This window comes from Tenrec ecaudatus, chromosome 4 (genome assembly GCF_050624435.1).
Source record: "Tenrec ecaudatus isolate mTenEca1 chromosome 4, mTenEca1.hap1, whole genome shotgun sequence".
Lineage (NCBI taxonomy): Eukaryota > Metazoa > Chordata > Mammalia > Afrosoricida > Tenrecidae > Tenrec > Tenrec ecaudatus.
This window is the reverse complement of record NC_134533.1, coordinates 196,221,381-196,236,012: the sequence shown is the minus strand read 5'-3', so window position 1 is coordinate 196,236,012 and position 14,632 is coordinate 196,221,381. Positions and strand designations below refer to the sequence as shown.

The following is a 14,632-nucleotide window of genomic DNA, read 5'->3' as shown; positions in this document are numbered from 1 at the left end:
GCAGAGTTTTGGGTTTGGTTTTAAGCCAGAGTCTTAAAATGCTTCCACTTAACACATTCAACAACCGCTCCCACCCGAAATTATGAAATAAAACGGTGAGAAATGTTAAGGCAAGACAGCCGAGACGTGGATGATAGGACAGGAATGCTGTGATAGAGCCTTTTTTCCAAAAGGGCACCAGGCTTTGTCAGGAGTACCCTGCCCTGAAGGTTCTGGACTTCATGCAAGGTACAGACCCTCAGCACATAGGTTCTTGAGGAGAGTAGAGTCTATTTGTGAAAGGATAGCAAAGAAGAGATGTGGGTTTGGGCAAGCCAGTGTGGCTCTCCTTGTTTGCTCGCAGGCTTTCCACGCTCTTTGTATTTCCTGTGCCGAATGCTGAGACTCTTTCTTAGTTCTGACTTCCGCTTAAAAATTGTTTCGTGGTTAGCTCATTCAGGCGCTTAACTCCAGAACCTTTTTGTGCAGATCGACCTAATCTGAGATACTTGTTGCTAAGTGCTATTGAGTCAGCTCTGATTCCAAGGGGCCCTGTGTACAACGTGCAGAAGAAAACACTGTCGGATCCTGTGCTAGCTTCACAGTTGTTACTGTTTTTTGAGCCTGTTGTTTACAGCCACAGGGTCAGTCCATCTTATTGAAGGTCTCCCTCTTTTTCATTGACCTGCCAAGCATGACGTAATTATCCAAGGACTGGTCTTTCCTGAGTCCAAAGTACCCGAAACAAAGTCTCATTGTCCTCACTTTAGTGGGACTCTTCTGGCGGTACTTCCAACCCAGATTTGTTTGTTCTTCCCTGACACCCTGACTAAAGGACAGCCATTCTTCTTGGTCTTCCGTATTCACTGCCCAGCTTCCACCTGCATATGTGAAATTCCACAGCAGGCATCAGGCACACCTTCGCCCTCTGAGTGACATCTTTGCTTTCTAAAACTTTAAAGAGCTCTGGGTGTCGGTGATGAATGCAAGTACAGTGAAATCTTTGCCAGCTTCAGTTTTTCTCTGATCACGATGTTGCTTCTTGGTCCAGTTGTGGGGATCTTTGTTTTCCTTATGTTGAGCTGTCCATCTTCCTCAGTAAGGGCTTCAGGTCCTCTTGTGCATGGTTGTAGCATGCGCATGTCAGAAGTTACTAGTCTTCCTTCAGTCCTGATGCCGCATTCTCCATATGGCCTAGCTTCGTGGGTTATTTGCTCCGCATTCAGATTGAATAAGTGTGGTGAAAGGATACAACCCTGGTGATCAGGACGCTTCCTGATTTTGATCCACACACTGAGTATCCCCGTGTGTGTGAGCAGAGGCCTCTTGGTCTATGTGCAGCTTCCATAGGAACACAGTAAGTATTCTGGAATTTCCATTCTTCCCAATATTACCTACCATCTGCAGTGATGCACACAGTCAAATGCCTGTGCATTATCAATGATTCCCAGATAAATAGCTGTCTGATACGCTCTGCTTTCGGCCAAGATCCATCTGACAGCAGTGCTATCCCTTGTTAAACATCCTATTCTGAGTCCAGCCTGAATTTCTGGCAGTTCCCTGGTGATAGACTGCTGAACCTCTTTTTGAATTATCTTTAGCAAAATTTCACTTGGGTATGATATGAACACTAAGCCTGAACAAAATCCACTGCCACAGTGACCAGGTTTAGGGTTTCCAAGACTACCTCAGTCTCTGCAGAAGCAGGCAACCTCATCTTTATCCTGCTGTAGTGGGTTTGAACCGTGGACCTCAGCGTTAGCAGCCTTCCTTGATACTAATATTGTTCAGTAATATTGGGTCAACTTTCTTTGGAATGGGCATGAATATGTATCTTTTAGTCCATTGGCCAGATTGCAGTCTTTCACATTTCTTGCCATAGACAGGTGAGCGCCTTGTGAACTGCTTCCGTGGGTCTAACCATTCCGTTTCCTGGAGCCAGTGTTTCTCCACTGCTGTGGAGCTCTGCCTTCACTTGCAGGGGTTCTTGATCAAATGCTTGGGCTTCGACCACTTCTCTTTTGAGTACAGTGACTGTTGATTCCTTCCATCTCCTTTAGACGCTTCCTGTGTCCTGCAGTTATTTTATCTTTGTTGAAAGACACATTCAGACTTATTCATGACCTTTTATTTAATTCAGTTTCTTTCTTTGACTGCCTCTCAACCTCGTTGATATTCTAAGAACTTTTCATTGTAGTCACAGCAAATCTCCCTTTAGGTGATTTGATTTTCCTTCCTTCTTGTAGTGACAGCCCATGAGCAGTGTGCTGTGCAAGCCCATCTTAAGGTTCAGACTGCTGTTTCTCCATCTGGACAAGGCCATCCTCAGTTCCTGAGCCTATTCAATACCTTTCCTTAGCTGCTGCTAGGAAATAACTTTAGAACTTCGATATTCCAGCACATTCCATAACCTATTTTTAGTTCTTTGACATATCTTCTATTCAGGATCCTCTGAGGTCCTGATTTTCCACTTAGCCAAACACTATCTATAGCCATATCTGGGCCCACTAAAAACCTTGACAATAGTTTCCTCTTGGGTTCCTTTTTAAAAGAAATGTTTTAATTCTGCAATGAGAGATGTTTCCTGCCCATGAGGATTTTGGTCTTAGGAAAAGATAAGAGTTTAAATTTTTAAATGTCTGTTCATTGACATGGGGCAAGAGTAAAACATAGGTGGTGTAGAAGAAATAGAGAAAATTTTATTACTGAAGCTTCAGAGGGATGTAAATTGAGAGAAATAACTCATGTCTAGAAATCAAATTTACCCAGGGCCGTGATTTGCCATCCTTTAAAGTGGCAAACGAATGTGGTTTGGGACACATACTGTAGATACTCAAGTATAAGCCCACCCGACTGTCAGCCAAGGCACTTAATTTTACCACAAAAACTGCATTAAAAATGTGCTGAAAAACTCGGCTTATCCATGAGTATATAAGCAGTGGTCTCAACCTTCCTAATGCGACCCTTTCACACAGTTTCTCATGTTGGGGTGACCCCCAACCATAACATTTTTGTTGCTACTTCATGGTATTTATGAATCGGGTGACCCCTGTGAAAGGGTCGTTCGACTCCCGAAGGGGTCGCAACCCGGAGGTTGAAAACCGCTGATAGACGGTCATATCCACTTTGGTCTCAAGTGCCCTAACATGACTACTTGCAGTGGATGTTCTTTTGGATTCGCAAGCTCTTGTATCTAAATCTGTGTCACTACTCGGTGGACAGCATGCTCACTGAGAGCTTCCCACACGGTGCAGCACGCTGCTTCAGTGCTTACTGAGAGCGGGGTCTCCACTTCAACAAGTTTGTAGCCTCATGAACCTGAGTAGCTGCAATTTGAGATGTTTTCAAATTAATAAAATATAGATTGTTCATACCATAAAGTTTATCTCTACTCTACTGCCAGTGGATTGATGCTGACACACAGCGACCCTGTAGGACAGGGTAGAAGTGCCCGTGTGAATTTCTGAAATGGGAGAAGGAAATTGATGAGTGCTAGATACTTTGCATCTGTTAGTATACATTTAATATCCACAACAGTGTTGTAAGGTGACATTATAAACCTCATTTCACATCTAAGTAAGCAAAGGCCCTGAGAGGATCAGTGACCCACCCAAAGCTCATAAACCTGGTAAGTAATGGAGCTGGAATTTGGGCCCATTCTTGTCACTCTGCTTCACTGCTTTTTTATAAAGTTAGCCACGTGTGGTTAGTGACAGCTGTATTATGGGACAGCATAGCTCTAGGTAGTAGCAAGCCTTTAAAGTCTGTTAGACATGTGGCCTGATGAAAGTGTTGCTGAAAGAATGTTAATTTCTGGTTGATGTGGAGGAAAAGTAATTGGTAAATACTCAAAAATCTAACCTCTCTTAAAGACAGTGTTATAATTCATAAAATAAACAGATAAATCTTAGCTGCTTAGTGTTAACGCCTGTCTTTGTATATAGGGGCTGCGATTTATCCAGTTAAAAAACCCTTGGAGTCACTTACGATGGAAAGGGAGATACAGTGAAAATGATGTGAAAAACTGGACGCCGGAGTTGCAGAAATATTTAAACTTTGATCCCCGAACAGCCCAGAAAATAGACAACGGTAAATATATCTTTGTAATGTTCGTTCCACGTGAACGTCAGGTAAATATTATGTTTAACTCAGTGAAGCACTTAAGGCATTTGTTACTAAGATAGTTTTAAATTAAAAAAGACATTTTATTTTCAGGAATATTTTGGATTTCATGGGATGATTTATGCCAGTATTATGACGTGATTTATTTGAGTTGGAATCCAAGTCTTTTTAAAGAATCAACATGTATTCACAGGTATGTTTTTGCACATTTTAGAATATGCTTTGTAAGAAATCTCAGCGTTTCCCATTTTTATCTTACCCACAATTGACCATCAAATAATTTCTTTCTGTACTTCTTGGTTTTGCCAGAATTTTGCAAAACAATGAAAAGAAAGCATAATTGCAAAAACACAACACCTTTTTAAGTTCTGTTTCAGCTCTGTGAGAAAGTTAATTGCCATCTTTACCTTTGTTGACTCTTTCAGTACCTGGGATGCTAAGCAAGGACCTGTGAAAGATGCCTATAGCCTGGCCAACAACCCCCAGTACAAATTGGAGGTGCAGTGTCCACATGGGGGCGCTGCGGTGTGGGTTTTGCTTAGTAGACACATAACAGACAAGGTACTGCCAACCTAATAAGATCCCATACAGAAATAAATTCTTTATGTGTAACTAGAATATTGTAAAAAAGATACATAAACTGATTACCTGTTTCATTTATGTAGACACCCTGAAAAGTCTTTCTTGATATATGAATTATTTTCCTCTAGAAAATGTGTCATACATTTAAAATCTGTTCAAAACTCTTCACTGGAGAAAAATGTGAGGGAACTTAATGATTTCTTAGTGAGGGTTTGGGAGTTAGTTAGTATTAACTCTTAATAGTGACATTAAAATACACTGAAGGGGGTTTGAAATATTGATTTGGCTGCATTCTGTAAAAAGTAACCATAATCTAAATAGCTTCAGAATATTATTTAATATATTAGCATAGTGTAATAATATCCTGAAATAACAGGTTGATTCAGGAAATAAAAGGCTTAATTGAGCACTAAGTAGCTAAAAGAAATGCTCTTGAAATTAGATTTTTTAAATATATAGCTATAGATATTCACTAAATAAGGAGCATTTTAAGCTCATTTTCATAACCACATTGGATTCTTTGTGATTTTAGGATGATTTTGCAAATAATCGAGAATTTATCACAATGGTTGTGTACAAGACTGATGGGAAAAAAGTTTATTACCCAGGTATGTTTAAGTAGCCAAACAAACATTAAAATTTTATTTACATGATCAAGTTGAAAAATGACAAATTTTTTCTTGGTAATGTGCAGAACTTCATTAGCAACGTGTAAACAGATGGGTGGGTATTTATGTTACTTGTGTTTTCATTTAAAAGACTCCCAGAATAAGGAATCTCTGTCCATTTCATGTTTTTAACACTGAAGTGTCATGCCTTTTCTCTGATCAGAAACATGTCTGATGGCCTCCATACTTTGTTAGATAAAATCTGAACTCTTCAGCCTGGTGTGTAAGATTTTGACGTTTATTTTATTTTTATCTTTTCTGACCTTAACATTCCTGCCCCTTTGTATGTCATGACCCAACTTTCCATGGGACCCTTACTAAGATTCTGGCTCTCCCTAACCACTCCGTGCCTCTGCTGGCCCTCTCCGCACACCATTGTCTGCCCTCCTCTCTGCCCTCTACCCACGGACCCTTTTCACCCAGTTCTTCATAGTGAAGCAGCTTAAGACCCAGCCCAAACGCCATCTCCACTATCATAACCTTTCCACACTCTTAAAATTAGCGCTCTCCCTCTCTTCAACATACTGTGTTGAAGTCACTTTCCATTCATTTGTTTAAATTTTTTTTAATTGCCCACTGATGACACTATTTTTAGGGCACAAGAAAAACCAGTAAATAGCATGGGTTCTTGCTTTCTTGGAGTTTGTCCATGTGGGGGTGACATGATAAACAAGAGGAGTGTCAGATAGTGTGATGCATGTTGTATAAAGGCACTCGCGTCGTGACTCCTTGGTTGCTTCCACTGAGTGATCACGCATGGCAGAAAGGAAGAAATGGTACACAGAAATAAGTGAGAGCATTTCAGGCAGAGTAGCAACTAGCGAGGACCCTACAATGGGAAAAAGATTGATGTGTTTCAGAGGCCAGAAACAGGCAATAAGGAGTTCCGGTAAGATTAGAGGTCGGTAAAACCATCGGGTCCAGATCATCCCAGGAGCTCTGCAAGCCACGGGAAGAGGGTTTGCACTCAGTGCAGTGGGCCGTCCTTGGAGAGCCTCATCAGCTTAAGAGCATTCTTAGTAATAGATTAGGAACATGGGAAGCACTTTGGTGCTTTTGTGAGTTCCTGTAAGAAATGGTGGTGGTCTGGACAGGGTGGTTAGGAGATCACGCAGGAGTGACAGGTTGGGGTTTCCGTGGGGTCCCAGGGCTTGTGGGTGTGGTAGATGATGGAGGGTAAGGAAGAGTTCAGGATCATTTCCTTTTTACTGTAACTCACGCAGTGAAGACTGGCATCTACTGAAATAAGTAACTGTTTGGGGAGAAATAGATTTGTTCTGAAATAAAATCTAAAGTTCTTTTTTCTGTTAAATTTGAGATACCTATTAGTTATGCAAGTGCAGATGCTGAGTGGGGAGTTGACTTTTGAAGCAGAGTTCTGGTGTCAAGGCAGGGTGAGGGGTGTGGACTGAGGAGTCAGCCATGTGGATGCATCTGGAGACCTGAGCTGTGTATACCTGGTCCTTGGGCTCTCCGGTGTCTTGGCATTGAGTAAAGCAAAAGATTAAACAAGACGAGAATTTGAACCAAGTGCCAGGAAAAGCGGAGGGAAATCAGTAGAGTGATGTGTTGCATAAACCTAGAGAAGTCTTTCAGGATCGAGGGAACTGCATCTGTTGTGAATTGAGAGATCAAAGAAGGTTAAGACAGAGAGACTATTGGATTTAGGATCTTGACCGTCATGGATGATGCTGACAAGAATAGTCTTGGTGAGAGGGTGGGGCCCAGAAGCCTAAATGGAGTTCAGAGTTTGTGAGGTAAGGAAACCGCCAACCATTGACAGTTCTTGTACGGGGTGGCTAAACAAAGAAATGGCATAGTGATGGGGGTAAATGGGCTCAGAAGTGGGTTTTTTATTCATTTATTTAATCATATTCGAGCATGGCATTCTTCGTTGTACTGTGTTGAGGGCAGGCACTGAGGTTTTTATCAGTTGATAATCCCTAGGCTCTGGAATGAACAGGACACATAGTTACAAAAATAAATGTGAAATTAGCCAGATTTCATATTTTTCATGTTGGTCATTATACAACTAAAAAGCACAAATAAATATTTTGAGTCTATTACTGGCATTGAAATGTGGCTTTTATGTTTCAACAATGTTTATTACTTAAAAAGAAACATTTACATGTTTGTAAATTGTCATTTACAATTTTACAGTTTAAGAATATTTTCGTTTGTCATGTTTTCTTCGTGACGTCTAACATTTTGTAGTGAACAGGAAGGACTCGCTGTTCTCCGCTTGACAGAAGTGAACCAAGGCCTTGCATACGAACCTTGTCAGATCCCAGATGCTCTCCCCATGAGAACTGGGACACAAGTCTTGATAAGCCCGCTCCTTACCTGTTCACAAGCAAGATTACCACGTGGAAGCACTAGAGCCGAGACTAGTGTTCACAGCATTGTGTTGGGGGTTTCCCATGAGGGTCATTACAGTTATTCGAGGAGCTAATTTTATGGTTGAAGACAGAAAAAACTGAAATGGGAGGACCTCACTTTGATTGATTCTTTGTCTTTAAAATGTAATGGTGTCAATGAATTGTTTCCAATATTTTGCTATTACTAACAGTGCTGCTGCATATGTTCTTTGGCAGTGGCACTGATGGAAACAGTGTATGCTTGCCACTGGCTGTTTTGTTGAGGACTGGGGCTGTCACGGAGCTCCTGGTGGACTCAGGAGGCCGACCCTGTGCGTAGCAGCCCGGCATACAGCCAGTCATGCCTGATATGATGTGCTTGTGTGTAAGCATATTTTTAAAAGGTCTGAAATGTCCACAAAATTCACCACCATGGAAGGGACTAATCCTGTGGGTAGTGGTTTTGTATGGGACTATGGGATTTTATTTTTTAAAATACAGCTTTTAAACAAAAGTGTACTTCAAAATGTTTGTAATCTACCTACCTATACTAGCTTTTTAAGACTTTTCCTCAGAAGAAAAGCTAATCCTGACTTCAAAATCCTCAGTATTAAAGTGTTTTAATTCATTAAGACCAGTACATTTTAAAGACAGAAGCAAAGTGATGTTCACCCATTTGAACTTTTCGGTCATCAACTACCAAATTTAAGTTCAAAGAGGACTCTAACGTCTCGTCTCTGCTATCCTTACTTGTTTTGTAGCTGACCCAGCTCCCTACATTGACGGAATTCGAATTAACAGCCCTCATTACTTGACTAAGATAAAGCTGACCACACCTGGGCCTCACACGTTTACGTTAGTGGTTTCCCAGTACGAAAAGCAGAACACAATCCATTACACAGTCCGGGTAAGTAAAGCCACGACCGCGACCGCAAGCAGCATGGCACGTGCCTGTGCTGCTCTGTGCAGGTCAGACACTGGAGGGGTCGGGCTGAAACGAGTGCCCTCTAAAGCACGCAGCAGCTTTGTCTGCACACGTGTGTGTAGGGAACCTACTACGCCACTCCAGTGCCTCCTTTGGGAAATAATGACTTGGAAAAGTAATTTCTCTTGAATGAACATTTTAATGTTCGGAGTAATAGTTTAGTCCTGAGCTAATAAGGATAGGTGGACTAAGTTCAGCTCCAAAGCCTGCAGAATGATGCCACTGACTGCTGCGAGCTGAGGGAAAGGCCAGCAGGCGTGTGGGCGATGAGCGTGTCGCTCTCAGCTACCTGAGATCATGGGTTTTGTTTTATGAAGATGTGTGTGCCGTGAGTCACTGAGAGGCTCACTTTGAATAGGTTTTCAGTGATGAGAGGCTACAGGGTGCTGGAGCCAAGGCCTGACGAGATGGGCATTCATCTGCAGTCACACACGGTCAGCAGCAGAGAATAGCTGAGACACAATCCCCAGCTTTCTGATTTCCAGTTCGTTGAACTTGATATTAAGGTCCCTAAAGAAGAAAAATTTACGTATGCCAACGAAGGTGTTAGTCTCCCAGTACCTTCTCACCACTTTGATGTTGATCCACATAAGGACGATCTCGTCAGTAGATCAAGCCCTGGAGGAGTAGTGGGTTACACAGTGGGCAACTGCTTCCAGACGTGGCTCCCTGCTCCGATAGAGAGTTGGTGTCTTGAAATCCACCGGGGCAGTTCTGCTCTGTCCTGAGGGGGAATCTGAGTCAGTATCACCTGGAGCGGGGGGGGGGGGGGGGGGGGGGGCTTGCTTATTTGGAATCAACCAGTGTGTTTTGAATTAGGTGTACTCGGCGTGCAGCTTTACTGTCTCGAAGATCCCCTCACCATACACCTTATCAAGACGGGTAAGGAATCTTCAGGGCCCTCATCTCAGCATTCGCACGTGTCACAATTTCTTTCCCACCCCCACCCGCACCCCTATTTTTAGCCTTCACATTCTTCTGTTCACTTCTCAAGAAATAAAAACTTCCTGGGGCTCAATGGGATGCAGAGGGGAAATAGAAGTAGTCTCCAGTCTAAGAAGACAAGATTTTTCATGTAAACAACATGAAGTAATTCTATATGCTGAGGAAAGAAAATAGTAAATTCTGGGAAAACCAATTCATGCAAACCCTGATGGCTGGGGTTGCGTGCCGATGAGCTGAGTAGCACTGGAGGCTTACTGCAGAGTGGGCTCGGTGTGTCCAGGTGGCACGAGGGGGCGGGGGTACTGTCAGAAACAGGATGGAAGTGGCCTGACAGGGAGCAAAGTAGCCCAGCTGAGATGGCAAGTTCATGACTGGCAGTGTCAGAGCTGGGGGAGATGGGGTGGAGCCAGAGAGAAAGCTGCCATGTTCATGTTTTTCTGACTCCAGGGTACGAGGAACTTTGTTTTTAGTGTGGTACCAGAATTTGAAGCTTAGTTAATGCAAAAACTTTCTTTTATTAGATTAACGGGAAATGGAGTGGTCAAAGTGCTGGAGGGTGTGGAAATTTCCAAGAAACTCACAAAAATAACCCCATCTACCAGTTCCATGTAGATAAGACTGGGCCCATGCTGATTGAGCTAAGAGGACCAAGGTTTGTGATAAGCGAACTCTTTTAATAAACAAAGTTACTAAATGCACTTCGTGGAACAGAGTGGTGTTTAGAAAAAGATCTATGCATATATAGGCACTTGATTTATGATCCAGACAGAATTGCAGACCAGTGTGGAAAGGAGCATCTATTCACTAAAGATGCTGGGGAATTGTGTCATCCGCTATTTAAAAAAAACAAAACACTAGACATCTCTCATGTTTCTTCTAAAAATCATTCCGAAGTAGATTACTGACCTAAGTGAAAGGCAGACCATTAAAACTTTTAGAATATAGCTCAGGAATTATCTTAATAACCTCTGAGGATAGAAAAATTTCTTCAGACAAAAATATTTATAAATATTGAATTATAGTAATAAAAGAAATTTATGATAAAAATGAACAGCAGCCTGACAAGGAAGATCAACAAAGAGGCATTCTAGTGCCCGGCTGCCATTGTGTAATTGCTAAACACTGGAAACAGTGCTTTATGTTCTAAATGTCCTTCAATCCTTGAATGAGCCAGTGGTAAAAATACAGGCTTCTTTAAAATAACTTCAATACCTTATTCGTTTTTATGGCTTAATTTTTTAAAATGTAAGTGGTATTTTGTATAATCAAGTGTAGAAATGCTGTTTGTAAAAATAATAATTTCCTTCTATACAACATGATGTATGAATCTTTAAAAGGATATTGAGCAAAAAGGCTATCACTCACAGGAATACATACTTTGCCGTTCCATCTATGTGGTCGGGAGCTGGCAAAAGTACGTGACATATTTAAGGATGCCAAGTTAGATGATAAAACAAAGCAAGAAAGTGAGAGGAGTGGTGATGTGGTTCCTTGACGAATAGTTTACAAAGGTTATTTGTTAAGCTCTTTCTGGTTTTTGTACTGTTATATTCCACCTTTTTCAAAAGCTCCAGAAGTACAGATAATATGAAGTAAAATAGTTTTAGCCTTAATTTTGCTTGCCTTACCACCTGTTTCTAAACTATTAATCCTTTAGGTATAATTCAAACTATTCTTTTGCAATAGTCATTTAAAAACTTGCCAGTTTTACAGGAGAAATAAAGTATCTAATTCCTTTTTAGGGTTTAATTTCTAGATAGATTGAACATACAGTAGTGCTTATTGGCCGTAGGCATTTTTTCCTTTGCTTATTGCCTATTCACATCTTGCCCATTCTGGTGGAGCCGCTACATTTTTCTTAATTGCACGCATCGCTGTGTAAGGAAGCATGAAGATCATCACTCCATTGCGCGTGTCGCAGCTATTTTCCAATATGGCCATAAAGAAAATGTTTAAGGAATGAAATCTCAGTGACTTTGTGTGGCTTTCATCAGTACATTTTACTCTAATTTCAAGTGTTTTCACTATAATTATGGCTTTATTTTTTATATTCCACTTGATAATTGATAGTAAGTTTATGTTTATATTTAGAGTGCGGTATAATTCGACTCTTTCTACATTGTCGCCGCATCCCCATCTAGATAACCCTTTCTCCGTAGATTGAGATGCTTGTCTGGCGTAACCATGTGTAGGGCCCCGGGTGGTACAAGCAGTGCGTATCAGCTGCTGCACCTGAAACGTGGCAGGGTGTTCGTGTTGTGTGTCCATCGTGCGCTAATTCCGCTCTCAATTTAGATGTTGGGCTTTCTTTGCTGCTCCCTCTCTGCCTGCGACACTAGTGTATCTTTTAAATTGACATTGTTCTTTGGGGAGGCCGTAGTTAAAAATAGAGTCTCTTTGAAAGTAAGTGTAATATCTTTTTCTTTATGACAAATTAAAAAATATAAAATGGCATCTTGTATAATCAGGTGTAGAAATGGCGTACAGGTGTGTCAGAGTGGTGGGTCTAGCTGGTGAAGTGCTGCCTTAGAAAGCATACGCTTGACTAAGAAGTACACATGTCCACTTTAAGTCATTTATTTGAAAGCATGTTATAGTTAGAATAATTCTGTTTCTTTTTAATGCTAGGCAATATAGTGTTGGATTTGAGGTGGTGGCAGTGTCTGTGGGGACAGATCCTGGTGCGCACGGCTTCCAGAGGAAATCTAGTGGTGACTACAGGTAAGGCTCACATTGTGATTGCATCCAGTGTGTACTTTACTTTGTGTGGCATCGTCTTCCGTTACCCTTGTTCTCATTCTTCCTCAATATAGGTGTGGGTTCTGCTACCTAGAATTTGAAAATATACCTGCTGGGATCTACAATATCATTCCCAGCACTTTCTTGCCTAAACAAGAAGGACCCTTTTTCTTGGACTTCAACAGTGCGAACCCCATCAAGACAACACAACTTCAGTGATCTCGGCAGTTATTGGGTTTTATACTTATCAAACATCAACTCTTCAAATGAGGACCCTTAGAACAGCCATCAGAACTGAATGGAATCGCTAAAACTGTGTAACAGTGGAATCTGGTGCTCACGGCAGGTGTTTGGTGCGAATTGTGTACAATCAGAACCACCCAAAGTCACTCAGAAGTAGTTTACATGGTTAGGTGTGTACATAGAGTTGGTGTGCACTGAGGGGCCGTGCAAGATAAAAAGTACTTAGCATTAAAGTTAGACTCACAACACTGTGAGATGCCTTTGCTAGGAGGTGAGAACTGAGACCAGCTGGGGAAATTGAGGGGCATGGACTTTGAGTGGAATGGTGGGCAGGTGTAATATTCTGAAATCTTTTACTTTTCTCTTCTTTTTTTTTTTTTTTGCAGAGCATGTGGTAAGTTAAACCTGCTTGTTTTATGAGTCCACTATACATCTTGGGCAACTAATTACCTAATTAATCATATCACCATCACCAAAATTTAATTTTGCATTATTGATGACTTTGAAATGTTTGTTGTTGCCCAAGTGTTATGAAAGAATAAAGCTTTAAGAAATCCTCATGAACTTAGCATAAACATGTTCACGCTTAAGAATGGAGGTGCTTTAAGTGCGTGCTTAACTCTCATGGAATCATGTAAAGAGAACTGAGTATGTTTCTTTTATCAGATTGGTGCAAATTAATCTTTTGAAACATTGAAGATATGACAGTGTAGTTTGAATAGTCTTTTAAAGTTGCACTATATTCAGTATTCTTTATGGTAGTAGCACTTTGAAGAAAATACAATTGAGAATTTAATATATAGAGATTGGACTATATATAGCAGTTATAAAAGATGAATTGCCAAGATACTAACTAGTGTCATGTGTAAATCCCCAGTTGTTTACATAAAACTCCATCAGAACAGACAATACTCAGAGTTTAAAGGTCTTTAAAATTCATTGGGTGGGATTTTTCATTGTCTCTGCTTTATAATTATCAAATCTTATTTTGTATTTTACACTGCCTTTAACTGGAATAAAATGTTTATACTTAATCTAAAGAATTAAAATAGTTCATGTGGTATGTTCCATCTAAAAAGAAACGATGTTAATAGAGATGATCTGCATGAAAATTGATACAATGGCAAAATTATTTGCTTTTATATTTAAAGCAGCAGATTACCATACTAGTATCATTCGCTTTGGCAAAGATTTTGTCCCTTCAACTTTAGCCTATTAGTTTTAGGGGTATTCATGTTACTAACTTCCATGGCCCTTTAAAGAAAAACCCCAAAGCACATCTATTATAAACATGTTATTTGAGCCTATTATGTTGAAGATCTTGTGCAGGATACCAACAGGAAGAAGACCAAATCCCAACTGTAGAAATCAAGTGGAGGAGACGGACACAGACAACACGGTCTGGTGTGTTGGTTCCACAGCGGAGCGCCAAGTGGCCACACAGGGACAGCGAGGAGAGGTGGAACTTTGGCTGGGCCAGTCGACTTTGAAAGGAGTGCTAGTTTAACCTCACATGCTTCAAGGCAGACTGAAGTGGTAGCCTGCAGTTAGTTACTAAGTGGTCACTATGTGACAACAGCATGTACATGTGAGTGAAACACAGGTAATAATCATCTGCAACTGAAGATGAGAGGCCTAGAGACCATCCAATTTGAGAAACATCATAGGAACGTGAACCAGCGACGCTGTAGCTGAGAGGGGGTGGTGGTGGTCCGTTTGTGCACGTGCGTGCATGGGCATGCTCATAGTTTGTCTACACTGGTGTCTTCAGATGGGGGTTTGAGTGGATCCTGAAAATACGTAGGGTCACTAAAATTCAAGCATCCTGGTAAGTTCCTCTGAACTCTACTGAAAAGAGCTGTATGAAATGGCAACCACTTCAGGTCAGCCGTCTACATTGGACACTCCAAATGGCCCTCCTTTCTGAATGGATGCCTTTTAACCCCATTGATGGTTAGCCAGCCGAGGATCAGATTATCCAATCAGGGAGATGAGCATGAGTTTACTTGTGC

The 14,632-nt window shown here is 41.2% G+C and overlaps 1 protein-coding gene across 2 annotated transcripts in view; it reads left to right on the top strand.

Annotated features, from left to right (window-relative positions):
- Nucleotides 1–13,655, top strand: part of CAPN7 (calpain 7) — a 42,664-nt gene extending 29,009 nt beyond the window's left edge. The window contains exons 13-21 of one of the 2 annotated variants that reach the window (XM_075547198.1): nucleotides 3,924–4,068; nucleotides 4,195–4,294; nucleotides 4,527–4,662; nucleotides 5,216–5,291; nucleotides 8,470–8,615; nucleotides 9,513–9,575; nucleotides 10,160–10,290; nucleotides 12,267–12,359; nucleotides 12,452–13,653. In XM_075547198.1, the coding sequence (XP_075403313.1) occupies nucleotides 3,924–4,068; nucleotides 4,195–4,294; nucleotides 4,527–4,662; nucleotides 5,216–5,291; nucleotides 8,470–8,615; nucleotides 9,513–9,575; nucleotides 10,160–10,290; nucleotides 12,267–12,359; nucleotides 12,452–12,596 (1,035 nt within the window). In that variant the 3' untranslated portion in view covers nucleotides 12,597–13,653. Of the gene's footprint in view, nucleotides 1–3,923; nucleotides 4,069–4,194; nucleotides 4,295–4,526; nucleotides 4,663–5,215; nucleotides 5,292–8,469; nucleotides 8,616–9,512; nucleotides 9,576–10,159; nucleotides 10,291–12,266; nucleotides 12,360–12,451 lie in introns of both variants that reach the window. The other variant, XM_075547199.1, reaches the window with a different exon arrangement.
- Nucleotides 13,656–14,632: the final 977 nt, after the last annotated feature.